Here is a 27197-nt window from a genome sequence, read left to right on the forward strand (position 1 = left end):
AACAAAGTGAAGCAATCAGTGAAATTATAAACTGAGCTCATTCAGCATGTCAGACAGCACTGCCCTAGCAAGTTGCTGTGTGGAGCAGGTCATCACTCGCGCACCGCTATCGTTATCGGTGAAAAAAAAACAAACAATACCAATATCTCATCTGTATGGTCTATTAAACACATCAGCATGGCGTGATGACTCACTCACCGAGTCTTTGTCGCGTCTTCTGGAGCTGACGGGACTCCAAACCCGCACGGCTGTTATATCTTAAAATACCTTGACTCCGCCCACTGACCGACCAGACCAAGGTGAGGGGGGTGGGGGGTGACCTTGTTAGCAACAATGCACGCAGGTGTTACATTACTCGGACAATATGAAAAAGTAGCAAGAAAAGAACATTGAATTTAATTGGACCGGAATTTCGCAACCTGACCTTGAACATGGATGGTTTTTGACTCTTGACCTATGCTGCATGACCAAAAACTGCGAAGTAGGTCATTTCTGATCGCAGACCAGGAAAAGTGCAACGAAACACGCTTGGAGCTCCACTAATCCGCATTTTGCGGGGTTTCCATCGGGACCACCAGCGAATGGCAAAAAAGTAACTCATATTAAAACAACCTTGCACAACTATGGTGTGTTCAAGTGCAAAATCTCAAGGCTTGGAGGAAAAAACATTATCAGTGAGGCATGAAGACATAAACATGTAAAAATTGGGCTTATTTTAATTTATGAAAATTAGTTTATTGAATCCTTTTTTAAACTTTTTTATGTTTTATATATTACATTTTTAAAATAACATATGCAGTTTTATTTATGAAAACTACTTTACTTTTAATGACATTAAACATTATTATAAATATATACACTGTATATACAGTACACAAAGTCCCCTACTAACGAACATCCGACGTGTGAACACTCGTAGATACGAACACAAGCCGACTGGTCTATTTTTTTCGAAAATTGCCATATTTTGTCATTTAAATTTTTTCGAAATACAAAATGTGCTATTTTTGTATTGCGTGCCATTCCGCCGCTACGAATGGTGGGTAGCAGCATCCCTCTCGCGCGATCTTTCTCAGTTCGTCTGCACTTGTCGCTGATAACATCTCGGAACACGCCGTTTGTATCCCATTCGATACTTTACAGAGACATTTGTTATCCGTTATCATAGCTGATAAATCGAGTACAAGTGCTAGTAGTAGTGGCAGGAAATGTCAAGCAATTTCTATGGAAACGAAGGTGGCCATCATCAGGAAGTTGGACGGTGGCGAGAAAATGGCTAATGTAGCGCATGCTTATGGAGTGAATCGCTCAACCATAGGAACAATTTACAAAGGCAAGGTTCAAATTATGGAACATGTGAAGACATCTGTACCAATGGCATCCACTATCATTTCAAAGAGGAGTCTAACGACGACGAAGATTTGTCCTTTCTTCAATAATTCCTCCTCCTGCTCCACCACTCCCACCAACGACGTATGCTCGACCACTGCTCTTCAAAGGTAAATAACATTTATCATTACGTATTACTATATCATTTTTATTATTGTTTTTTTCATTAATTATCCTTGTTTAATATTACTACGGCATCCAAACTCATATTTACATACATACACATATACTGTATATGTATACACGTACATGTAGTACCTACATCATTGGTAATATTACCTTTTCCCCGACTTAAGAACGATTCGACTTAAGAACGGTCGTCTGGAACCAATTGTGTTCTTAAGTTGGGGACTTAGTGTATATTGTGCTGTGCTAATTATTTAATTGTATACATTATTTTATATATTTGTATACTTTTGTAATTAAATTTTTTTTTTTATAAAAATTACTTTACTATAAAAAATGTTTATATTTACCTTTTTTAATATATTCAAATATTTTAATAACATTGAACAAACTCTGAAAACGATTTTATTAAATACATTATTTTTATTTGTACATTTTAAAATATATATATGGTAGTATTAGTAACATTTTAGCTTGTTCTCTTTACATTTTACTTTTTTGCTGTATTTTTCCAATTTTTTTTTTTTTTTTTTACAATATTCCATGGAACAATAAAAAACAGCATCGGACCGCACATGGCCCCCAGACCGCACTTTGGATACCTCTGATGCATGGGGTCAGCTGCTGACTTTGAATGCGAGGCGGGGTCACCCAGGACTGATCCCCCTGATGGATGATGATGGTGGTGGTAAAGTTGACCGTGACGAAGATGACACAGAAGCGTGGGCTGAAATTGTTCCGTGTGAAAATGCCTCAGTCGGTTTTGGGTTTCGTAGTCTTTCAAGTGCGATGTGAAACTGGGACTGGTCTCATGTGGGAACTGGGACTGGACCGGATCCCAGTGATAAAGATCAAGTAGGTCAGATGATATCTTCATCAAGTCACCCAAGCACCGAGATTTGACATACTTGTTGTAAGCAAAGACAGATTTAAAAATCAGTATGTATATACTTTATACTCGAGAAAGTAAAAGTGGTTCTAACTGGAGTAGCTATTAAACAAAAACAGGAAGTGAAGCCTGATAAACAGGCACCGAGGTAGGGGGCCACTCACCTCAGGGCTGCTTTCTCCAGCACCTTGTCAACATGAAAGGAAGTCTCTGGAGGTCCAGAATGTTGACTCGCAAGCGACATGACGGCGCTGCAAAAATATTTTAAGTAGTATTTCAACATTCAACAGGCAGCATCTCGGCATTTATGTGTAACTGATATCTAATACGTTTTATTGCTCATATTGTACTGTTCTATGGTTATTGTCACACTTTGCCGCCACTCTTACCCTGGTACCCTTTAATTAATCCTTTAGATCACTTCACATTTTGACTTTCGGGTGTTGGGCTGGAAGTTCTGATGTATGTCAGGATGATAGCGATCATTACAAAGTGAGCATACAATGGAACAAAGAAACAGGATGATAAAAGGAAGGTGTCATAGTATCCTGTTTGTTATGAGGAAAATAAATGGCTTGTTGAGGACTGTTAACGCAGATTCAGTCACCAATTAAATCTTTCTTTTATGGAAGGTATGTCCAAAGTTTTTTCAGACCCACATTCTGAAAAGTCAAAGGACGTAAACTTTTAAAAATAATTTTTGCTGTTGTATTTTGCTTTTCTGTTGTTGTAATAACAACTTAGTCCACCGGAGGTCAGTACACACCTTTTATCGCCTCCGGTGTGCCGCCCTCTCGCGACCACTGGGGGGTGCTCCTTCCCCTGCTCTCCCGGGTGGTCTGATGCAGGATGGCGGAGGGACCGGAGATTTCAGCCGCTCGGTGCCCGGACGAGTCGTCCGACAGCGAACCGGAGCAGGAGCCCGGAACCCCACAGAAACTAATAAGGAAAGTGTCAACTTCCGGTCAGATCCGCAACAAGGTCAGAGCCGCCGGAGTGTCCAGCGCATTAACGTTAATTGTGGGTGGCGGGGTTACACGGACCCCGTGATAAAATGTGTCATTGCCGTCTACTTCCGTCTCACACAAGTTAAACATTTTGTACAATGTTGGCTTGAAGCTTGTCTGACTGTGCGTGTGCTCGCGTTTCATTCGGTACGAAGAAGTTATTTGAAATACATCCTGTGTTTACACTTGAACGCCATTTATAGCCACACACACGTAACACACACTCACACCCCCCACACTCCTTTCCTGTCTTAACATGAACACAAAACAGGGACTCGTCTTTAAAAATAGTGGGTTTGGTGAATTTGATTGACTCCGAATTGTAGACATATTGCTAAATAATGTAACAGCACTCAATTACAATGTTTGATTATGTTCACGCTTTGTATTACACAAAATTACTTAAACTCTGACGTTTTGGCTTCACAATTTGTATGTCACCTCTTCGACAGCAAAGCTTGACAACTTGAGTTCAATTCGTTTTACAATGTGCGTTATCAGTAATATTTAGTATATATTGTATATACATGTATACGTTACTGGTAGGCATCAGAAATGGTCATTTTCGCTTCTGTAACGGCTTCATAGTTTCAATATCCTACCTTTATGGGAAGTTACCGGCGTTTAATTCAGTCTTCGTGGGGCGTCAAATTGACAAAAATGTCGTTACCACCCGCAAAATGTGACAAAAAGTCCGATAAATCCAACTTTGGAGAACCGACAGAGTCCAAGGCCCAGACGAAAGCCTGGTCGTTTCCTGAGTTTTTACCCGTCGGAATTGAGCTGCACGCGGGATGGCGTGAGATGGAGCTTATCGTTGTTAGCATACACTCATTGGCTGTATAACGGTGCGCGTAGCGGGCAGAGGAGTTAACGTTTTGCTTACACCGGCGTTATGTGGCAACATTTTCAACCACACACTTTCTGATATTTTGGAGGTTTTCCTGTACAGAAACAAATTTTCGCTAAATGATACAGTCGTTGGAAGGAGTTTATTGTTGAACAGACAACATTGAACTAGACCAGCTCTCTGGCAGGGAATGTCAACCAGAGGCCCATGGGCTGATCTAGATTGATCTATTTAACACACAAATGGGCTTATTCTTTTGAAATTGAAACAGAAGTGGAATAGTTACTGCATGATAGAAGTGATTCATTGATTGTGTAAGAGCACATATACAGTTGGCTAGGTTTGATAGGAAGTGAATGGTGCTCAATGTTGCCAACTCCTCCATAAGAAAAGTAGCTAACGGCTGTCGTAGAAGTAGACAAAAGTCGCGAGATGCGTCACGAGACATCAACAAATTTGCATATTATTTGCATATGACGTAACAGGTGCTGTAGGAAAAAAAGCATAACCTCATAGGAGAGACAAAAAAGTGAGTAAAAACTCTGTTTAGAACTACAAATAAACTTGATACTTGGTTTGTTGATTTAAAATTGGCCATCACTTAAAGTAAAATGATTTTAATAATTTATCTCGGCCAGCGCCTACCACCTTTTATCTTGCTGTTAGGACTACTTATTTAAGTTATCACACAACGTTCTTCCATCGCATGTTCTGACAAACTGACAGGTAAGTGACTGAGTCTGAATGAGTCTTGAGTGTAATGAGTAGTAATTTAATGAAGATTAAGAAACATTTAGATCCCGCTTTGTGAAACAGGGTGAGATCCACCCAGGCGGTATCGCGCCTCGTGCATGCATGATTCATGGATGCATAGAGCGCCACTATGCTCTCAGTGTGTGGCGGAAGCTGACTGTGCACTGACAGCTTGTGACTGCTTGTGACTTTGAGGTGGAACGGCTGCTGAGTGAGAACAGAAACTGCACAACAATACATGCTTTTCACTTTTAAGTCCCCAAATACCAGAAAACTCTCCAACGGCGTCAGAAACACACATGTAGAACACCCATGCCTTTTAGACTAGCATCTCTCCATCGACCCATACCTGAATTCTACAGTCCCCTCCACTTACTGTATGTTTGTGCTGGTGGTACAGCAAGACAAGTCACAAGATAACAAGAAAAGGACACAATGCTCGGAGTGTTGGATCAGCTGATCGCTGAGCTTAGCTTGCACGAGGTGCACATGGAAAGGCTGCAAATCACATTCTCCAGAACATGGAGGGCTCAGAGTAGAACGCACACTTCCTAAGACGTGACTGAAGTTTGAATTCAAAACCGTTGTGTTTTTGTGTGTTGTCAGACGGTGTTGAAGGAAGGAGACTTGATGAAACAGACGAGTTCTTTCCAGCGTTGGAAGAGAAGATATTTTAAACTGAGAGGAAGAACTCTCTACTACGCTCAAAACACTAAGGTGACCACACACTCACTCACACACACACACACACACACTGTCTCACATACACAGACAACACACACCTAAGTACAAACTTGCACACGTGCACATGACGAGTCAGCTGACGTTTTTGTCTTTTAGTCGATTATCTTTGACGAAGTGGACCTGACGGACGCCAGCGTGGCCGAGTCAAGCACCAAGAACGTCAACAATAGCTTCACTGTGAGTCTAGTCACTTTCCATTCACTTTCTAGTCACTAGTCTAGTCAATCCAGCTACTCTCTAATCACTCTTTTGTAACTAGTACAGTCAGTCTAGTCACAAAGAATAAAGAACATACAGCTTCACTGTGAGTCTTGTCACTATTCAGCCACCAATCTAGTCAGTCTAGTCACATTCTAGTCATCTTCTGGTCCAGGGGTGTCCAAAGTGTGTCCCGGGGGCCATTTGCGGCCCGCAGCACATTGTAGAAGTAAATATAACCTCCCTGCAAACATCTGAAAAAAAAAAGAAGGGATGACTGGTAATTTTATGAGGAATTATGACATCATACCGATAAATCTGACAATATTAAAAAATAGCTAGATTAAAAAAAAAAAAATGAGGCAAGATTACCCCTACTGTGCTGCGCTCCTTTTCTGTGACATGCTGCAAACGGCCTGTCGTAACTTCCCCTGAGCTCACTTGTAAAACAAACTGCTATCGATCACGTGGGACTTAACTGTTTCACAGGAAGATATTTTGCCAAATGCTCTGCAAACATTCAACGATGTGGGGGGAAAAAACCCCGTTGAGCTTCAACACAATAAACCTTGTCAGCTACCTGAAACGCCAGCATTGCTACGAAGCCCGGGGATTGTTCCTATCGCCGTAGCGTTTGAAAAGTGCAAAAACATGTGCCGACCTGACGAATAGTTTGAGACGACCCGAGGGCCAAAGCAATCTGTGATTTCATCATGAAAATGATGGTGCTGGACGATCAGCCCTTGACCATTGTTGAAAATATCAAATTTTGTCGCTTAGTAACCCCCTTAGAGCCACAGTGTGTACTTCTGAGCAGTCTCTGTTTTTTTAAAAATGTTTTGTTAATAGTGGCAACTGGTCATGTCATGATATTTGGTAAGGACAAATCTACATGTATAGTTTGTCAAATCCAACTTTGTTTGAGTTGTTCTTACCTCCAGGTGTGAACATAGTACAGTTAAATAAAAAAAAAATCGGAATAAAAAGTTATCAGTATGTGCTTGAAAAAAAAAAAACATTGTGCATCCCAAAAAAGGCACAGTGTAAAGAGAAACAGCTGAAATGTTGATACTAACACCTCATAACACATATATTAAAAATGATCAAGCTTAACTCTTTTAGCAAAATGAAAAAAAAAATTACAAATACAAAAGTGGCCCCCCACATAATTAGATTTTTTTTTGTATGCGGCCGTTGCTGAGAAAACTGTAAATACACACATGCACACACATACCTACACATTTAAATACACACGTAAGAAAACAGTGTTTGCTGCCCCCTCCTTATGGCAGTTACCATGACAATAGACAGGAAGTAGGCATGACTCATACAAGATATGTGGGAGGGGTAGAATGACAGACACTTTTTGCGGAATAGGCTAGATCACTGTTGGACCTGAACCACTTAGGACCAGGTCTCTGGGAATTGAACATTTTGGGACCGGCTCTCCTGTGGGACTTGTGTTGGGTTTGTTTAGAGATGATCATCTAAACATTTGGATTGTCCTTGTTTGGTAAGAGCGAGCCCTCTTCAAAACAGTTTAGTTAGCGTTTGAATAGAATTACATTTACTCGAATGTCAGGCCAAAAACCAAGTGATAAGACTTGCTCGTGCATGTAAGTGTGTGTGTTGCGTCTATTTACATCCATGTGAGAACAGAGGGGTCATTGTGGACACAACGTGTCTTTGTCTGCAAATATTACACACACAGGCACACTAGAAACAATGATGTCAATGTGTGCGTGTATGCAGGTGATCACCCCCTGCAGGCGTCTCATCCTGTGCGCAGACAACAGGAAGGAGATGGAGGAGTGGATGGCGGCTCTGCGGAGTGTTCAAAACAGACAAAACTATGAGGTCAGTTTGGATCCTGCCAAGAATGACTAGCTCTTCATAATTAAATTGGCAACATCAATAATAGATCATGTTAAGTTGTATGCAGTTCCTTCAAAATTAAGGAACAATTGAACATGAACTGCCTCCTTTGGACCAACAGCAACAAAGTAAAGTCAGTCATTTAAAAACAATTGAGAAGCATACATACTACAACTTATCCTTGTTGACTACTGTATGAGCAAATTGGTAGTCTGGATGAATGGCGCCCTCTGATGGTTGCTGCTAAGTAGTGAAATACAGGCCGTAGCAGCTTCACTCATTCCAAATACTGACCAATTGATGTGTATCACTTCTGTCCCCATGCTAACCGGGTCCGTCTCCCAGTCCACCCAGTATAGCATGGACCACTTCAGTGGGATGCACAACTGGTACGCCTGCTCCCACGCCCGACCCACGTACTGCAACGTGTGCAGAGAGGCCCTGTCTGGAGTGACGTCACACGGACTTTCCTGTGAAGGTCAGCAGACAAGTATATGCACGCTTGTGAAAATGTGAAAAATATATAGTCTGTTAGGAGTGCACACAATTGCTTCATTGTGTGTGTGTTAGTGTGTAAATTCAAGGCTCATAAGCGTTGTGCCGTTCGAGCCACCAACAACTGTAAATGGACGACGCTGGCATCCATCGGAAAGGACATCATCGAGGATGAGGATGGGGTGAGAGACATGCACGTCACAATTGCGTCTTTTAGCGCCTCTCGGTCGCTAACCTCTGTCCCCTCCCCCTCAGGTGTGGATGCCTCATCAGTGGCTTGAAGGGAATCTTCCGGTCTCGGCCAAGTGTAGCGTTTGCGACAAAACCTGCGGAAGTGTCCTCCGGCTCCAGGACTGGCGTTGTCTCTGGTGCAAGACCATGGTAAGAAGCACCTACACCTTGGTGGTGTGGCGAGGCTGTCAATCAAATCTCAAGCCGTGGTGGGCATGTTACTCAGGTGCACTCCAGCTGTAAGGAGCAGCTGTCCTCCAAGTGTCCCCTGGGCCAGTGTAAAGTGTCCGTCATCCCGCCCACGGCTCTCAACAGCATCGACTCTGATGGTGACCGTCTGTTTGTTGCTATGACGACGTGATGTCCCCTCTACTGACCCCAATCCAAACTTGCCGGCAGGTTTCTGGAAAGCATCGTGTCCCCCATCCTGCACGAGTCCTCTGCTGGTCTTCGTCAACTCCAAAAGTGGAGACAACCAGGGTGTGAAGTTCCTGCGCCGCTTCAAGCAGTTGCTCAACCCCGCCCAGGTCTTTGACTTGATGAATGGAGGACCACACCTGGGGTGAGACCTGAGGCTTTACACCAGTGTCTTTCCCAAGACCTGGCTCTCTAACCGCAGAACCGTTTTGTCAGTCTGCGCCTCTTCCAGAAGTTTGACACCTTCAGGATCCTGGTCTGCGGAGGGGATGGCAGCGTGGGCTGGGTTCTGTCCGAGATCGATGCCCTCATGCTGCACAAGCAGGTGCACGCCACAGTGCAAAGTGTACAACCTGGCCTCAGGTGCACATTTAGTGTTTAGTTCCTCACTTTGTTTCTGTCCTAGTGTCAGCTGGGGGTTCTCCCCCTGGGAACCGGCAACGATCTGGCCCGGGTTCTGGGATGGGGGTCCGCCTGTGACGACGACACCCAACTACCTCAAATACTGGAGAAACTGGAGCGGGCAAGCACCAAGATGTTAGACAGGTGATGTCATGTGACTTTACTCAGGTGTTGTCAAGTGTAACAGGTCTTGTTGCCGCTACAGGTGGAGCATCATGGTTTACGAGACCAAGTTTCCACGACAGCACTCCACCTCCACGGTCACCGAGGACTGCAGTGAGGACTCTGAGGTGACGCATCACTTCCTGTCACTGCTGCACACCACACACTCACTACCAACTCATCTGTTATCAAAAGTAGCTAATAGCAGCTATAGTCGTCCCTCGTTTATCGTTCTTAATTAGTTGCAGACCTGACCACGATAAGTGAATTTCGTAGGATTCAATATTAATAAATAGAATATTTTTGTCATTTACCTTCTAAATATGTTTTTTTTAACCATTATTAGAGCTCTGTAGACATTAAATAACACGCATATAGTCATTGCACAACTCTTACACACAGCTATGGGATGTCTGAAGGGGCACAAGAGACTGCCACCACTTTAAGCATAGCAACATCCAAGCTAACTTCCTCCAATTTATTTATTCTAAACTTTAAGAAAGGGTTTGAAACAGAGTGGAGAAGGAGGACAAAGTAAGAAGCCAAAAATGTACCACTTCCACACGGAATGGGAAGAGAACTTTTTTCCACCATGTCTTATCGGACTTTGCATCCATGGCTTACTCCACGTTGTTGCAAGTTAAAGTAATGTAATGTCTCATCAATGTAACACTACTGACGTCTAGTGACCAGAATACCGTGTTCCCTCGTTTATCGCAGGGGATAGGTTGCCAAAATAGCCCGCAATAAGTGAAATCCGCAAAGTAGCCAGCTTTATTTGTTTACAGTTATTATATATATTTTAAGGCTGTAAAACTCCTCACAATACACTTTTCTCAGACAGGCATTAACATTTTCTGACATTTCTCTTGTTTAAACACTCTCCAAGTTAAAATTTCGTTTAATAATCAACCTACTAGGTTGGACACAAGAAATTATTAAGTGACTCACACGTATTAACTCCTCTGACCGTGCCTCGTCCTGGCACCGTTCGGCTGTAGCGTTTTTGTATCCTTGTTAAAACATACTGCTCCTGCCGTCATGCTACTCCTTCAACCAAAGATTCATGTAGTCCTGTTAGCTTCTTCTTCTTCTTCTTCTATTGTTTTTTGGCAGGGAGCAAGCAGCTCACACAGTTACCTAGTTTGTAAGCGACTACTGGCCACAACAGGAGATTGATTGACAATGACACAATGGGCGGGTTCTCCTTTGTCAATAAGAACTGTTGTGGCTCTGTATTTAGCCGGCTGTTGTTTACTGTGCGTTCCTAATATCCTCGTACAGGTACGTAAACACATACTGCGACGAGGGGGAGCTGCACTGTCTTCAACTCTCACACGAGTATCCAACACCCTCTACTGGTAGCAGTAGTAAATACAATAACAGACACATCCAACAGACCACCCCTAGATCACTCTAATACACCACAAGGATGCAGAACACAATGCACGTTCATTAATTTTTGGAAAAAAATGCAGCGTGAGGGAGCGATGTTCAAACCGCTTAGTGGAAAGGGTCGACTGTACAAGGTATTTATAGTAGCTTGACGTGTTAATTTATAGCACAAAAGCAACCGAGTAGCAAATGTGCAGGAAAAAGTGCCCAAGTGTGGCTGGGAAGTTCTTGTAGCGTGTGTGTGTGTGTGTTGTCCAGGTGCAGCAGATTCTCACCTATGAAGATTCCGTCGCCGTTCACCTTTCCAAGATTCTGACGTCAGACCAACACTCCGTTGTCATTTCCTCTGCCAAGTATGATAACTTTTGGTTTATTCTCCTCACAGTTGGCCATAGTCTTGATGTGTGTGTGTGTGTGTGTGTGCGTGAAGGGTTCTGTGTGAGACGGTCAAGGACTTTGTGGCCCGGATCGGGAAAGCCTATGAAAAAAACACAGAGAGCTCAGAAGAGTCGGACGTCATGGCAAAGAAGGTACGACAATGTCATGTAAACTTCCCATTCTATTACCAAACACTTGTCAAACGTTTTCCACTTGCTCGTAGGAGTTTCTAGTAGAACTCGAGTTGCCTTCCTGGAACTGTGGGAAGGAATGCAATGTTAATAAGAGGAAACAAGCATCCAGGTGAAGGTGTTGTTTTTCTGTCCCAGTGTGTGGTTCTCAAGGAGAAACTGGACCTGCTGCTCAAAACGCTCAGCGACGAGTCTCACGCATCTTCGCTGCTTCCGCCGGCTCCTCCCCCAACCATCACCGAGGAGCAGGAAGAGGGCGAGGGCTTTGTACTTCCCCTCCTCCGTCCTCAGAACCGGACGTCGCCCGACTCCACCCCTTGCTCCCCCCGACCCGGCACCTCTGCAGCGGCCATCTTTAAACCCAGAGAGCAGCTGATGCTGCGCGCCAACAGCCTGAAGAAAGCCATCCGCCAGATCATTGAACACACCGAGAAAGGTACTTGCTTGCCTGCCAGGCCGTGTCCTTTTTCATCTGCACTGACTCGTTCCTTTTGCATATTCTCCAGCCGTGGATGAGCAGAACGCACAAACGCAGCCCGTCTTCTCGCTGGACGTCGTCAAGGTGGACGGTCTTGTGGAGGAAGACGAGGACGAAGAAGACAAGGTGTCCCTGCAGTCATATGGCGCCAAACTCTGCAGCACTCGCAGAGGTTAGCAGTTAGCTCATGCTGGCGAATATCCACACGAGTGGCCGAGTGGTTAGCATGTTGGCCACACAGTCAGGAGATCTGGAAGACCTGGATTCCACTTGGGCATCTCTGTGTGGAGTTTGCATGTTCTCCCCATGTGTGCATTTTCTCCGGGTACTCCGGTTCCAAAAAACATGCATGTTAGGTTAAATGGTGACTCCAAATTATCCATAGGTATGAATGTGAGTATGAATGAGGAGGATAAGTGGCATATAAAATGGATGGCTTCCAATGTTGTCTTCATGTCACTCATTCCTAATGCAAAGTGTGAGTTAAAATAAGATCAAATTGTTTGTGTATGTGCGCAGCCAGTAAGACGCCATGTGAGAGGCTGATGAGTAAAGGCAGCCTGTCATTGGGCAGCTCCACATCACTTGCTGTTCACACAGGAAGAGGAGACAACATGCCAATGCTCAACACCAAGATCCTCTATCCTGGTGAGATGCTTGGCTGTGGCCTCTTTTTTGTTCTAACTCTTAACCTGTGTTTGTGTGTGCGCGCATGTGTGTAGCCCTCAGAACAGGTGTGTCAGCTTCTCTGTCAAGTGGTTCTGTCATCAGTCGCCTGCTCGTCAACGCTGAGTCATTCACATCATGTGACCCTGACAACATGTAAGGAATTCTATACGATAGAGCTTCACTTTTGCTACCTTGTGTTGGCGAGCTGTGACCCATGCAATTAAAAAAGATGCCATCTTTACTACCATTTTTAAAAAAGCATGGTGATGTGCGTGTGTGTGTGTCAGGGAATGCTACACTGAGAAGTGTGTGATGAACAACTACTTTGGGATTGGACTGGATGCTAAAATTTCTCTGGACTTCAACAACAAGAGAGATGAACATCCTGAGAAGTGCAGGTAGGCCCAGTGGAACCTTCACAGGAGAACAACTGCAGGGATGTTGTGACTGTGGCATGCTTGTGTGTGTGCGCGCATAGGAGTCGCACAAAGAACATGATGTGGTATGGAGTTCTGGGAACCAAAGAGTTGCTGCACAGAACCTACAAGAACCTAGAGCAGAAAGTTCTGCTGGAGGTCAGAACTATTGAACACTCGTTGGAATTTAACTTCCTCCGTGGCTTTACCTAGCGCGTGTGTGTGTGCAGTGTGACGGGCGGCCCATCCCTCTTCCCAGCCTACAGGGCATCGCTGTGTTGAACATCCCAAGTTACGCTGGAGGAACAAATTTCTGGGGTGGAACCAAAGAGGACGATGTGAGAAGCTCCACCTGTCTCTCTCTCTTTCACTCTCTCGCTCTCTCTCACCTGTGTGTGTGTGGTCTTACAGACGTTCACCGCTCCATCTTTTGATGACAAAATTCTGGAAGTGGTGGCTGTGTTTGGCAGCATGCAGATGGCCGTGTCCAGAGTCATTAACCTGCAACACCACCGCATTGCACAGGTGTGTGTGTGTACATACAGTCAGTCAAAGGCCTGTCTAATGTGTATGTGTGTGTGTGTGTGTGTGTGTGTGTGTGTGTGTGTGTGTGTGTGTGTGTGTGTGTGTCAGTGTCGCACAGTCAAGATCACGATCCTGGGGGATGAGGGCGTTCCCGTCCAGGTGGATGGTGAGGCCTGGATTCAACCTCCAGGTTACATCAAGATCCTCCACAAGAACCGGACCCAGACTTTAACCAGGGACCGTGTGAGTACTGGACCCACCCAGAGGGTGCTGCAGGGGGCTGTCAAAGATAACTGGGATGTTTTGTGTCAGGCGTTCGAGAGCACATTGAAGTCATGGGAAGACAAACAGAAGTGCGAGTTTCCTCGTGGTCCCTCTTGTCCTGTGGCCCCACCCCCTCTCAGCAGCCATCCAGAAATAGTTTCCGAAGAAGAGGCCTCATTCGTGAGAGAGTTTGCTCGGGCCGCTGGAGTCCTCATCCGCAGGTGATGATTTTGCAGCATCCTTCTCCCCTCTTGTAACGTTCTTTACTCACGCTAATCTGTTCGTCTTTCAGTATCTGTCAGCTCGCTCAAAGTCACCACAGTCTGGAACAAGAACTTGCTCATGCTGTAAATGCCAGTTCCAAGTCCATGGACATGGTCTATGTTGAGTCCGGAAGCATTGGGGTAGGGAAGACATCACTTATTGAAGCCTAAAAACACTTGTTAGCAGTGTGCAGAACTGGAGTAGTGCAGTATGGGTACTGCATAGCCTGCCAGGGCTGAAGAACCTCCTTGCTAATACTGAAGCAAACATGGCAGATAGCAGAAAGTTTGTATTAGTGAGTGCAGGTGTTTACTTCATCAAAGCGGATGGATTTATAGAGTTACACTCCTTAGCCTCCCAGGGAAAGCCTACGCCAGTATGTTGGAAACAAGAGTCCAGACATTACTCGAACCTAAGAAACAAGAGGTACTATGTGGTTTTCATCCTGGTCGTAGAGCACTGAAGCAGCTCTACACCCTTGCCATGGTATTGGAGGGTGGATGAGAGTTTACCTAGTCCACGTGTTTTGTGTACTTAGAAAAGGCATTCAACCGTGTTCCTCTTTTGATGTACGAGTACAGTGTTCGGGGCCCTCGAATGTGGGCCAGCCAGGTCTTGTATTATTGTAGCAGGAAGTTGGTTGGCTTTAGTAGTTTTACCGGCAATAAGTTGAAGATGTTCATGGGGAGTGTTGGCCGCCACCACGGTTCTGTTCAGCATTTATACGGACAGAATTTCTAGACACTGCTAAGGTTTTGATGGTGTCTGGTTTGGTGGCCTTTGGTGGCCATCCCATCTTTGGTAATTGCAGATGGGATCCTAATGGCATTATCAAACTGTGACCTTCAGTGTTCAGCCGGGACAGGAATCAGCACCTCCAAACTTGAGGCCATGTTTCTCAGTTGGGAAAGGGAGGCTTGCACCCTCTGGGTTGGGAGTGCCGTCCTGCCTCAGGTGGAAGAGTTCAAGTATTTCGGGGTCTTGCTCACAAGGGACGATGCGATTGGTGCCGTGTCTGCAGTAATGTGGTCACTGTACTTGCATTTCTAATGTGCTATAGGTGGGTTAGGCTGAGCAAATCAAGCGCTCCTTTTCTGCGACTTGTTGCAAACGGCGTAGCTTCCCCTGAACTCACTTGTAAACAAACTTGGTGTCAGTTGTGTGGGATGTCTTCACTGTTGAGAAGAAGACATTTCGCCAAATGCTCTGCAACCATTCCGCCATGAGGGAAGAAAAAACATTCATCTTCAACACATCAAACCTTATAAGCCACCTGAAACGCCAGCATCGCTACGACACCAGGGGCTTGTTCCTATCGCCACTGTATTTGAAAAGTGCAAATGGTTTGCCAGAGACGACCAGAGGCAATCAGTGATTTCATCATGGAAATGGTGATGCTAGATGACCAGCCCTTCAGCATTGTTGAAGATACCAGCTTTTGTTTGCTAGTAAACCCCTTGGAGCCATGGTTGGTTTTTCTGAGCCACTGCTATTTTTTTGTTTGTTATGTTAATAGTAGGACCACACGGTGGTCTAGTGGTCAGAATCTTGGCCACACAGTCACAGCCTGGTTTCGATTCTCCCTTGGGGCATTTCTTGTGGAGTTTGCATGTTTCCCCCGTGCGTGGGTTTTCTCCGGGTACTTCGGTTTCCTCCCACATTCCAAAAACATGCATGTCAGGTTAATTGGGGACTCTAAATTGTCCATGAGTGTGAATGGTTGTTTGTCCATGTGTGCCCTGCGTTGGCTCTTGTACCCCGCCTGTTGCCCGAAGTCAGCTGGGATAGGCTCCGCGACCCTAATGAGGAGAAGCGGCTGGTTAGGACAAATATACAGGTACGGTAGTTTGTCAAATTTTGTTTGAGTCGTTTTTACCCCCAGGTGTGCACAAACTACAGTTACATTTGAAATTTAAAAAAGAATACGTATAAGTTATTGGTATCAGTGTTGAGAAGCAGGAAATTATTGTTATTAGCGTGAAAAAATTGATATATTGTGCATCCCTAGTTGCTACCCTCTCCTATGGTTACCAGCTGTGGGTCGTGGCCGAAAGGGCAAGATTGTGGATACAAGAGGCTGAAATAAGTTCATCATTTCGTAGAGACAGAACTGCTGCTACTCCATGTCAAGAGGAGTCAGTCACGGTGAGGTGAGGTGTTCCAGGTGTAACGGATGCCATCCTGTGAGGCTGTTCAAGTGTACGTTGGTAAAACCTCACTCCCTCTGCCTTGAGAGCTGCGCTGAACACGCGGTCGACAGTCCAGGCTTTTGGCCGCGTGGTCAGCGCTCTCGTCTCCCATTGCGAAGGTCCTGTGTTCGAGCCCCGGTGCGGGCAGTGCGAAGCAGGGCGGGTTACACAGGCATGCCCAACCAGGAGGAGGCCAGTGCTTCTCAAATAGTGGGGCAACCCCCCCCAGGGGACTTTCAATTATTAGTACAGACCTGCCAACATTGTGAATTTGTCGTACTCAGCACGCAATTTGACTCTTGAATATGCTTGTATGCTTCACTACTCTCCATTTTGTTGCATTTCGCTGGTTTCAGTTTCAAGTTCAGTCTGTACAGTACAGATAAATAGATATCAGTTTCTCAATAGTATTTCAAATCGGGGGGGGACGCGAAAACATTTGTCCCCCAGTGGAGGCATGACAGAAAATAATTGAGAACCACTGGGGTAGACCAAGAAAATGATGCAGGGATTATGTCTCACGTCTGCCCGGAAACACCTCAGTGTTCTTCCCTGGGATCTCGAGGAGGTGATGGGAAAGTCTGGGCTTCCCAACTGAGACTGCTGCACCTGCAACCTGGACCCAGACAAGTGGAAGACATGAATGGAATTTAAGTGTTCTCCATTGTCTCCAAGTTGTGGAGTAGTAGTATTTGAAAAAAACAAAAAAAAACAACAACTCATCTCTCCCATCTGGATTAAACCTCAGATCTCCGACAGTAATAGATCTGCACCTATAAATTATTAGTATTATTTTTTTTTAGTCACTTCAAAAAACAGATTTATTTTTTATTACTAGACTGTAAACGTACACTAATACTCTACTGTGTGTGTAGACACTGAGCTGTGGCACCGTGGTCCGAATGGTTAAAGACGTCAAAGCGCTACTCAGCGAGACAGAGCTGCTCCTTGCTGGAAAGATGTCCATGGTATCCTGACTTCTGACCACATCATGCAACAAGGTGCCAGTGAAACACTTTTAATATGAGTGTGTTTGTGTGCGTGTGCAGGTGTTGGACCCACCTCAGCAAGACCAGTTGAACTCTGCATTGAGTTTGGTTGATCAGCAGCTTCGTCGACTGGTTGACGTTTCATGGTTGAGCGTCGTCATCGACCCATCTGACCATGAGGTACTCCCCTGTTTTCCTGCTGGAGTGGGTTCTAGAGGAGGGGTTCGGAGAAGGTGGCTTGTGCATTAAACGCTGCGGGTGTGCCCAGGGTCCCCTCACAGACTTGGCGAAGCCCAGTAGGAGTGCAAAGTTCCGCCTGGTTCCGAAGTTTAAAAAGGACAAAAACAACAGAAATAAAGAGACTTTTGGGTCTCTCTCCCTGCCAGGTAAGCATATCCCCTTCCTTCGTTTTGATTGGTTAAAGTATGGCTGTCCAAAGTCCAGCACCGGGCCCCATTTGCAGCCCTCAGGTCGCCTTTTTATTTTCATATTCTAAAATTACAATATAGCATCAGAATTTTTTGTATGCGGCCCCCGGTGGAAGACGTTTGGACACCGCCGTTAAAAGTCAAAGTTGAGTCTCACTGACCTTAAGTTCATTGAACACAAGATGACTTCCTCTTGGCATCAGTTCACCAGTGGGGGACGGAGGAGGTCGGGGCGTGGCTAGACTTTCTCTGTCTCTCCGAGTATAAGGACATCTTTATCGGTCACGACGTCCGAGGAAGCGAGCTGGTCCACCTGGAGAGGCGGGACCTGAAGGTAGGCTGACCGCGTCGTTGTGAGCCTACGTGTCACACGTGATGCTGACCATGCTTGTTTGCGGCATTTGCAGGACCTGGGGGTGACCAAGGTGGGTCACATGAAGAGAATCCTTCAGGGCATTCGAGAGCTCAGCAGGAACAGCAGCGCCAGCGAGGCCTAAGTTCCGCCTCCAGGTAACCACAGTCCACCTTCACTGTCCAAATTAGAAGCCTGTCCAGTTTGGGTCCTCAGATTTTGGAACTTCAATGTGACATCACACTGACTCTGTCCGTCCTCTGTTGCCTAGCAACTGCTGCCTGCTCTTCTCTACTTGCTGCTACTGCCAACCAGCTTAACCCCGTGACCTCTGTGATTGGCTCACACACAAGCGCCTGAGAAAAAAAAATCTGTCATGTGACCAGCGAGTGCCTTGTTGTCCTGTCCAATGACCAATCAGCACCCAGCGCATCGCCTGGGAGGCGGAGCCAATCTTTCACATCACCTGAGACGTGACATCACATCTTAAAATGAAAGTTTGAATATTTTAACATTTCTGTCTTAAACACACAGACATGCATATCAATCAAAAACTTGCTGTCCAGTCCCTCAGCTCTTTTTATCAATTTATTTATTTTCACAAAGGTCATTTCTATGTAAGACAGCTGTTTGCTGACAAGGAACTTACCCAATTATTTATATTTTATTTTTCACACACAAAGACATTTTGGGCCTTTTGAAGTTGTTTGTAAGATAATCAGTAATTAAAAAAACAAGCATTTCATGACCAGAAGAGAACTGAACTACAAAAAAAACAAAAAAGAAAACACATTTTATTTTTCTGTCTAGTGCATATGTGGCAATAAATATAATTTGAAAAAAAAATTTTTTTTTAAAAAAAGGTCGTGGTGTTTCACTTTTTTTCTTACTTTAACAGGAGCCCCCAAACACTGCTTATGAAAGTTTTCAGCAGTACCGTTCCATGGGTGGGGCCAAACCGGGAGTGATAAAAAAAAAAAAAAGTAAATATTTTGAAGAGATTTGTAAATTACTACAGGTGGTCCTCGGGTTACATACAAGCTCCATTCCTAGGCTGTGATGTAAATCAGATCTTACACCTAAATATGGATGTCCCGATCAACTTTTTTTTGGCTTCCGATCTGAGTTTGGTTTTTTTTTGCCGATCCCGATCCTTTTTGAATATGAATTGAATATGGTTAGGAAAATAGCTTTTCAAAGCATTGAAAATAATGCAAATATTGCCGAATTGACTTTGTTACGCAGTATGACCAACAATATTTTTTGGCTTTGCAACAAACCTCTGAGTCAGCTCCTGAATACAATAAAAATCCATTCAATGAAAAATAAAATTGGGAAAAATGGGTGTGCAAAACTACTCATTTGACATGGTTATAGATCAATTTGTGGTGTGATTTAGAATATGACATTTTTTTTGTGACGTCCTTATTTTGTACCCCCACAGGATGTGCTGTTATTTTGACGGTCGGAAGTGTGTGTTGAGGTCACTTGACACGAGTCAGTGGAGAGACAAGTGGGCTAAGAATAACTTGCCTCCTGCAGCTCCGGGTCCTGTCCTTTCACTCTGCACTCCCATAACATTAGTGGGAATCCTTACCCCCTCAGTTACACTCTCTTCAACGCAACAGTAATTTATTGACGGTCCATAGTATAAACAACCAGCAGTTACAGCAGCACTTCCCGTACAACCTCCCTGCACACACACACACACACACACACACACACAGCAGTGCGGGCACAGTGAGGGGGAATTACTGCTGTAGCTACAGAGCCGAATATCAAACGTCCAAAGTGAAACTAGCATCACCAAGGTACGCCGCGGACATGTCTTCATGGTGGTGTTGCATTTTCTTCTTCTTGAGGGTGGCGGGAGTAAACCTTTAGTATCATTTAAGTATCTCTTTGTTGGGCCAAGTGTCCTGGTTTTCAGTAGTGTTTTCCGACAGTATCCTGTTTTGCTTTTTGCAGTATAGAGATTGTTGCCCGACCACCTCCTCGTCATCCTTACAGTGGCCAGATAGACGTAAAAATACCATCTTTATCCTTCATTGCGGTTACGAGTGTATTCCTAGTGTATTCTTCCGTGGTGCACTGCGCTGTAACTACCTCTTGAGCGAGTCCAGCGTTTATAGGCCGAAGTTACATTTTTTTATTCATTTATGGGAAAGTGTACATAGCCACGAAACTAGAGGACTCACCTGTACATCAAATTAAACATGATATAAAAATACATTTTTCACTCTGACATCACATTGGGACTAAAGTTGGGCACTTGTGATCACCCGCAACTGCCAGCAGCAGTTGCAAAAATAAAGTTTACAAGATTTCTCACTGGGGATGCTGAAAAAAATGACTTCTACTCAGAATAATACTCAGGGGAGACAAGAACACAACAGCAGTTTAACTTAAAGTATGGCAGTCCGCGTCACTTCTGATTGGGGGTCAAGTCACATACTGTACCCTGCCCACTAACCCTACTTTTCGCCCACCTTGTATAAGCATGGCCATGTAACTAGCAACTTAAGCTGACAGATAACTGGAACAGATTTCAAAAGCAGGAAAAAAGTGGCCTAAATTACATAATTGCTTTTTATTTTAAAAAAAAAAAAAAAAAAAAAAAAGGATGTGGAGGGCCCCAGTGACTAAATATGCCCCTGCATGTCAGACGTCAAAATACAGCTTCAGTTTTAGTCTGACTTCACTTAACGTCTCGCTGCGAATGCGCTTGTTGAACCCCACCCCATCTCCACCCCCACCCCAATTTGCCTGATCTGGCGACGACTGCGACCGGATGTGCCGTCACATGCAACCCAGAAAAGGCGAGTAAATTTTCATTTTGTGCTTTTCATTTGATGTTGTGCTCGTCTTCATTTTATACATTAGTAAATCACAAAAGCATTCAATTACTATAAACTCTGCCCACACAGACACACACACAGACACATATATACGAGAACTCGCGCTGGTCCTTTGGCTCAAGAAGGTTGGGGCCGACTTGTTTTTAAGCGTGACAGAATCATAAAATCGTGACAAAACAAACTAGAGAAATTCTATTAATTTATTGTACATGTATGTTAGCATCAATCTTTTGATGGTCAAGTTTCAGTGCTGAGAAACAAATATATACAACACCAGCACAACATTAAAAAATTCTTTCAGTACAAAATGAGTGACGACACAAAGGGAGGCATCCTGGCGCCTCGGAACACTTCCACATGTTTCAAGTCGCTCCTAAAATATCGTTTACTTCGAAGGCTGCCTCAAGTGCAACTTTTTGTCGCCTCTTCAACACAAATCAAAGCATAGTCCGTAGTCATTGTTAGCCTAGCATAGCATTTTTAAGATGGTTACATTCAAGATGTTAGCAGCGTATCAGGGGAAGATGGCGATGTCCGTCTCCACCGTGTAAACGCTAGTGAGCATTCGCCGTGAAAAAACGGCGGATTTGTTCTCCTTCAAGCAGCTGATTGAACCTCCCCTCGCCTGAGGGTGCAGGACCCCCCCCACCCCGCAGTGTGACAAAACACTGAAGACAACAGGTAAAAGGTCGAGGTAGCCCTATTCTTCACAGCCCTACAAAACAAAAGCATGCCGTGTTTGTGTGTGTGGGGGGGAGGAGTGGATCACATGACTTCCTTTTACCTGTGTTCTGATGGGTCAGGACCGAAAGACATGGACCGCTCGGATGACATACTGGCGGCAGATAGGACACTCGCTCATCCTCTTACCGCACTTGGTGCACGTGATCATGTGACCACACTCCAGCAGGACGCAGTCAATGGGCGCATCCATGCAAATCCGGCAAAGGTTCTCTTCCGGGCCCGCGACACCGCCGTCGGCCTCTGAGAGAGACACATTCAGCGATGAGCTGCTTCAACGCGGTTGGAAGCAGACGACGACGCGTGACCAGCAACTCACCCGACAAGTTCTGGTGGTCCTGGAAGAGGCGCGTCACTCGCTCCATTAGCTCCCATTTCTCGCAGCATCCTTTGAAGTTGACAAAATTCCTGGCCAGGATTTCCTTCAGCTGACGCACGCTCAGCGCCTCGATGTCGCTCACGCTCATCAAGTCAGACAAAGATGCCCTGCGTCCCAGAACACCCCCCGCCTCCTCCTCCTCGGGGTCCGAGCCCTGGACAAGAGGGGACCTTTCACGTTAAGAGCACAGCGAGCTCCGCTCACAAGCATCCAAATATTGATCCAAATATTGATAGTATCAGTATCGGAGCAATACTAGCCTGATTTGATAGATATTTTTCAGTTTTCTTTTATATTTATTTTCACCAATATTAGTGTGTTTTCCTGTGTCGCTCACATTGCTACATAGTTGATTTTGTCTATTTGTTGCCACAAATGGTTTTGCCGCTACCTGCTCGCTCATGAACACACTAAAATAGGACTGTCTTTGTAACTCCACTTGTTAACAAACCTCATACGCACCAGGATAACAAGATATAGCAGGAGGGATCAGTGTTCCCAAATTAGCGACTTCATTGCTATATGTAGCGAGTATTCAGAAGTCTATGAATACTCTTTTCTGATTATTATGTTATCATTATTAGCTCCCGACCAATATATCGGCGGGCTGATTAATCAGGCCAATTATGATGTATCACCGATTAATCAATATCAGTGAATATGTAACCGATATATTAACTGTTTTTACGGCATGGAGATTCTGTCGAAGATACAGTCATGGAAAAATGATTAGACCAGCCTTGTTTCTTCAGCTTATTGATCCACTTTAATGCCTGGTACAACTAAAGGTACATTTGTTTGGACAAATATAATGATGATAACAAATAAAGCCCATAATAGTTGAATTTAAGAGCTGATATCTAGCAACTTCTATGGTTTTCTTGATAACCAAAATCACTTAAGTTCTTACCTGAATAGCTACAGCATTGTACTGTCGAAAATGTAAATCTTATGAGCAATTTTTGTTGTCATTGTTATATTTGTCCAAACAAAAGGCACCTTTAGTTGTATCAGACATTAAAATGAACAAGAAACTCAAGAAACAAGTGTGCTCTAATCGTTTTTTCCACGACTGTAGATGCAACTGTTAATTCACATGTTCACCAAGACTATTATATTATAAAACTATTATAAAACACGTGTATTAGATTAGTCACATTAGCCTATTTATTATCATTTTCAGCCAAATGCAGCAACTTGTTTTTATTTTAAAATGGGCAACTATAGTGTCAAATTCTATGTTAATGATAAAAATGCACTAAGTAGTATATATTTTCATTTGACAGGCAGAGGGGAAGGTGTAGAGCCACTTCACAAAAGACTCAACAGGCGTTACGTTAGATGCAATATCTGTAGTGTGCAAGTGAGCCAGGGCTCCAACACCACCAAAGCAAAGAACACTACAAATTTAAATCATAAAGAGGCATGTTATGTTGACAGTCTTACGCATTAAACTTCACATATTTTCATTAAGTAGGCTTCTGCTTCTTTGTGTTGAATCGTATTTTGGATATTATAAGAATCTACTTCATGTACAGTATATATCCTGTGTATATAAATGCTCTTATTTCATAAAACGGCCGATATATCAGATATCGGCTTTTTTCAGCCCCCAATAATCAGTATCGTCCCAAAAAAATCCCATATCCATCGGGCTCTAATTTTTAGAATATATTTGTAATACAACTAATATGGAGAGTATGACTAAGTAAACTTCACGGTAGCACAATAAAAAAAAAAAATAAAAAAAAAATAAAAAAAAAAGTCCAATGATGTACTAGCTAACATTCCATTTACAATAAATGGCTGGGACAACTTTTACCTGGTCCTGGTCTAGGGTGTCTGGATCAGTGTGGGTGCTCTCTGGAGTCTCAACTTGAACAGAAAAGGGGGTCTCAGTGCTGGAGGTGGAAATGTCGGGGATCTGGTCTAGGGAGTCAGGGGTCACAGAGGGGGGATCAGAGGGTGGGGAGGGCTGCTGACCCAGGATGAGTTCCACCAACTCCTCCTGTAGACAACACCATAGGTGGGGTAAAAGGGCAGGGTCGGGGGTGGTGGTGGTGTGTGGGGTGATGGTTTAATGTCTCTCTCCATCTCAGCTTGATTGGCACCACAGATGTACTGACCTTCTCTCGACATAGGTGGGTGGAGACTTCGTGCAGGTGCAGGTAGTCACGCAGTTCTTTCACTTTGAGCTTCATCAGCTCTGCTCGCTGCAACAGGTTGCCGTGGAAACGCTGACAGGTGTGACACAGGCGGGGGCGGGGCTCCAACTGGGCGGAGCAGCGGTTGCAGTAGTTTTTTTTGCAGTCGGCGCATACATGCTATCGCAAAGGAGAGTGCTGTTACATTTGTTTCTTTCAGAATCAGCATACAAATTAGTGTAGACATTTACCACGATGCACCCGTCTTTCAAACTCGTGTGCCTCACAGTTATATTAATTAGCATCATACAAATAAAAGCTAAAATATATTACAAAAGTAATTCCGACTCTGACACCACTGTTCTCTGTCAAAGCAAGCGTTCAAGGCAATGACAGAGATGGTCACCTTGGTGGTGGGAGTGTCCAGACGCCTCCCACAGGCCTTGCAGGTGTGTTCAGGTGGGTGGGAGGGCTGGCTGCTGAAGGCGGAGTTTGTGTAGGACTGAGGGTGTGGCTCAGCATGGCCGCCCCCCTCATCATCCACAGAGTCCAAACACATCCAATTACAGCACGACGCCCACATGTCTGACAGGAAACAAGAAAATATTTCCTCATCTGCCATTGCTATGGTGGCCAGCAGATGGGGCCTGTCTGCCTATAACTGATTATTTTAACTGTATTTACATCTATTTGCAAATCATCCATTTAACATCACGGTGTTTACGTTTACTAGTACTGCCACTACATACCTCTAATATAGTGTTTTTACATCATATTTAATAGTCTACATACCTGTAGTGTACCATATTCCTCTCTAATGGTCTATGTACAGTACGTCTAATGTACCGTATTTACAAATATATACCCTATTTACAACATACTGTCTGTAACGGCCTACATGCCTCTATACCGTATTTACAATAAAATTAAAAGGCATAGCTATATAGCATACATCATAGTCAATGGTCTAACAACCTCTAATGTACCATATTTAAATCATAGTCAATGGTCTACATCAGCGGGGCCCATTACGTCGATCGCCAAGGTCGTGTGGGTCGATCACGTAAACGTCACTTTGTAGATGTCATATGACATGAGTCAGTTGACATCAAGCTCCCCTCCTGATTCGCTGGTGCTCCCCCGCAGCAAAGTGATGAACAGCGGTGAACAGACGTCTCAAGCTAGACAGAGATGTAACTTTCATCTTTATTTTTCTGATTACGGATAAACTAACTCAGCAGTAGGATGCCTATACCTAGAACAAAAGTTATCCGTTAATTTGCAGCGGCTAGTTAGGTTAAAAAAAACAAAAAACAAAAGGTAATTGTTGGATGGCGTAGCTTCTTGTCCTGAACTCCACTGTAGAAAATGTGTATTTTCTACACTTCCGCCTGTTAAACTATTATTTCATGATGAATTGGAAAATGCGCCCATTGCTGAAACCGTTTGACTAAGTTGCCTTGACTTCGGCTGCATTGTCTTTTGCATAATAATTTTCATCGGTCATGTTTAATTGCAAATGCTAACTGGTCGTAATACAGCAACTGTGTGTCTAATGAATGCTACATAGCTATTTTCACGAACATACTACTCAGGTTATGTACACACTATTGAGGAAACATGTAACTGTCTTTATTGCCATATTGAATTGTGAATTATTGACTGATAAACTACTTTGACTACATGTAAACGTTGAAACTGTGAATGTGAAATACTAATCATTAGTATTTTGTATAGTAGTTTCAAAGTTTACCAGTTAGATTTTATATATATGTTTTGTAGTAAGAGATAGATCATGTAGTCTTGTAACTTGCATGCTGAAAAAGTGTGTGCACCTCTGATATACATGTTCAATGTACTTAAATTCTCATTTATAAATATACTAAATACTGTATATATATATATATATATATATACACACACATCACACATTTATAGGTTTATAAATATATTTTCTTTGTTGATCGTAGGAGGTAAATTTTTGGGACTTGGTCATTTTAAAAGTAGTTCGCAGGCTGAAAAAGTGTGAGCACCCAGGTCTACTTCTTCAGACGTCACCTTATGTTTTTCGAACATATTTTTGGAGTATGGAAAAGGCCAAACAATGCAGAAATGTAACTTATTAACACACGAAAAAGCACACAAACCTCAACTTGTCGCAGCATTACGACTGTTTTGGTCGAAACTGTAACAACACTCACTGAGACAGGTCATCATCATCAGTGAGGTTATAGTACTATACTGAATTGAATTTTATGGACTTCATGAATTAATTAGCGCCACCTAGCAGGGATCAGTTTCATTGCACCAAACTTAAAACGCTGCTATTTGACAACATTTAACGAGTGCTTGTACACTTCATCATATGACGTCTCAAAGTTAATCACGGGGAGCGTCGAGGACATATTTGTCGTGTTGTTAAAAGACATTTAAAGACCTTCGCTCGAGTGACGGCAAAGTTTTCTTCACAACTACACGGACGTTCGCAAGCGAAGCCACGACTTAACTTCACTTCCGCCAACTGGATATCGCCATTTCGAGGTCAAAGTGTCTTTTAAAAGAGCTTTTTCACAAGCTGGAATTAAGTTTCTAGGCGACGTACGACAAGCTAACAATGCTAGCAGCGGGCTCGTCGCCAAAGCGGACCAGGTGAACTTTTTATGACGTCTTAAAAAAGTTCTTAAGTTTTACGGGTAAGCCACAAAGACACAGTCGAGTCACACGGAAGACGGCAAAAGCCGCACAACAAAACTTCTTACCTGTTGCCACAGTTGTTGCAGCTAGCAGGTGTTGGCAGCTAGCTCGCCAACAGGAACACGACGCCCAGGCGTCAGGTGGCCGCATGACGTCATGGCGTCGCTTGCAGGTGATGCGGAAAGGGGACTCAGTAGTAAACAACTGATGACGTCATAAGAATGCGCAGTTTAAAACCGTCAAGTGAAGTGCTGGCAAAGTGAATACACAAACCCAAGTATGTCCAAACTTAAATCAAATGATGC

At 44.0% G+C, this 27197-nt stretch overlaps 2 protein-coding genes and 1 long non-coding RNA gene across 7 annotated transcripts; 1 reads left to right on the forward strand and 2 right to left on the reverse strand.

Annotated features, from left to right (window-relative positions):
* Positions 1-1950: 1950 nt before the first annotated feature.
* On the reverse strand, positions 1951-4416 carry LOC129191542 (uncharacterized). Its single transcript, XR_008573224.1, has 3 exons — positions 3171-4416; positions 2569-2655; positions 1951-2422 (listed from the first exon to the last, which is right to left on the reverse strand). It is a non-coding gene; the product is annotated as an uncharacterized LOC129191542 (long non-coding RNA).
* Positions 3212-20703, forward strand: LOC129191512 (diacylglycerol kinase delta-like). 4 transcript variants are annotated; one of them, XM_054794941.1, is made up of 31 exons: positions 3212-3385; positions 5621-5731; positions 5855-5935; positions 7709-7813; positions 8177-8309; positions 8402-8508; positions 8582-8707; positions 8784-8886; positions 8957-9119; positions 9191-9299; positions 9381-9520; positions 9582-9666; positions 11192-11286; positions 11364-11463; positions 11641-11938; positions 12009-12152; positions 12500-12628; positions 12703-12802; positions 12937-13047; positions 13128-13224; positions 13296-13403; positions 13477-13590; positions 13699-13833; positions 13903-14075; positions 14147-14258; positions 17183-17275; positions 17357-17476; positions 17565-17682; positions 17907-18058; positions 18132-18234; positions 18348-20699. In XM_054794941.1, the coding sequence occupies exons 1-30, from the start codon at positions 3254-3256 to the stop codon at positions 18219-18221; spliced, it is 3684 nt and encodes a 1227-aa protein (XP_054650916.1). In that variant the 5' UTR covers positions 3212-3253; the 3' UTR covers positions 18222-18234; positions 18348-20699. The 4 variants fall into 4 exon arrangements, with proteins under 4 accessions (XP_054650916.1, XP_054650917.1, XP_054650915.1 ...); XM_054794942.1 differs by having other exon boundaries at positions 3213-3385; positions 17928-18058; positions 18348-20696; XM_054794940.1 differs by lacking the exons at positions 3212-3385; positions 5621-5731 and having other exon boundaries at positions 5837-5935; positions 18392-20703.
* On the reverse strand, positions 17011-27083 carry rffl (ring finger and FYVE-like domain containing E3 ubiquitin protein ligase). Of its 2 annotated transcripts, XM_054794972.1 has the most exons (7): positions 26958-27083; positions 24605-24783; positions 24181-24378; positions 23877-24062; positions 21995-22208; positions 21719-21918; positions 17011-21649 (listed from the first exon to the last, which is right to left on the reverse strand). In XM_054794972.1, the coding sequence occupies exons 1-6, from the start codon at positions 27040-27042 to the stop codon at positions 21734-21736; spliced, it is 1047 nt and encodes a 348-aa protein (XP_054650947.1). In that variant the 5' UTR covers positions 27043-27083; the 3' UTR covers positions 17011-21649; positions 21719-21733. The 2 variants fall into 2 exon arrangements, with proteins under 2 accessions (XP_054650947.1, XP_054650946.1); XM_054794971.1 differs by having other exon boundaries at positions 17011-21918.
* Positions 27084-27197: the final 114 nt, after the last annotated feature.

The sequence above is a fragment of the Dunckerocampus dactyliophorus genome, chromosome 12, assembly GCF_027744805.1.
Source record: "Dunckerocampus dactyliophorus isolate RoL2022-P2 chromosome 12, RoL_Ddac_1.1, whole genome shotgun sequence".
Lineage (NCBI taxonomy): Eukaryota > Metazoa > Chordata > Actinopteri > Syngnathiformes > Syngnathidae > Dunckerocampus > Dunckerocampus dactyliophorus.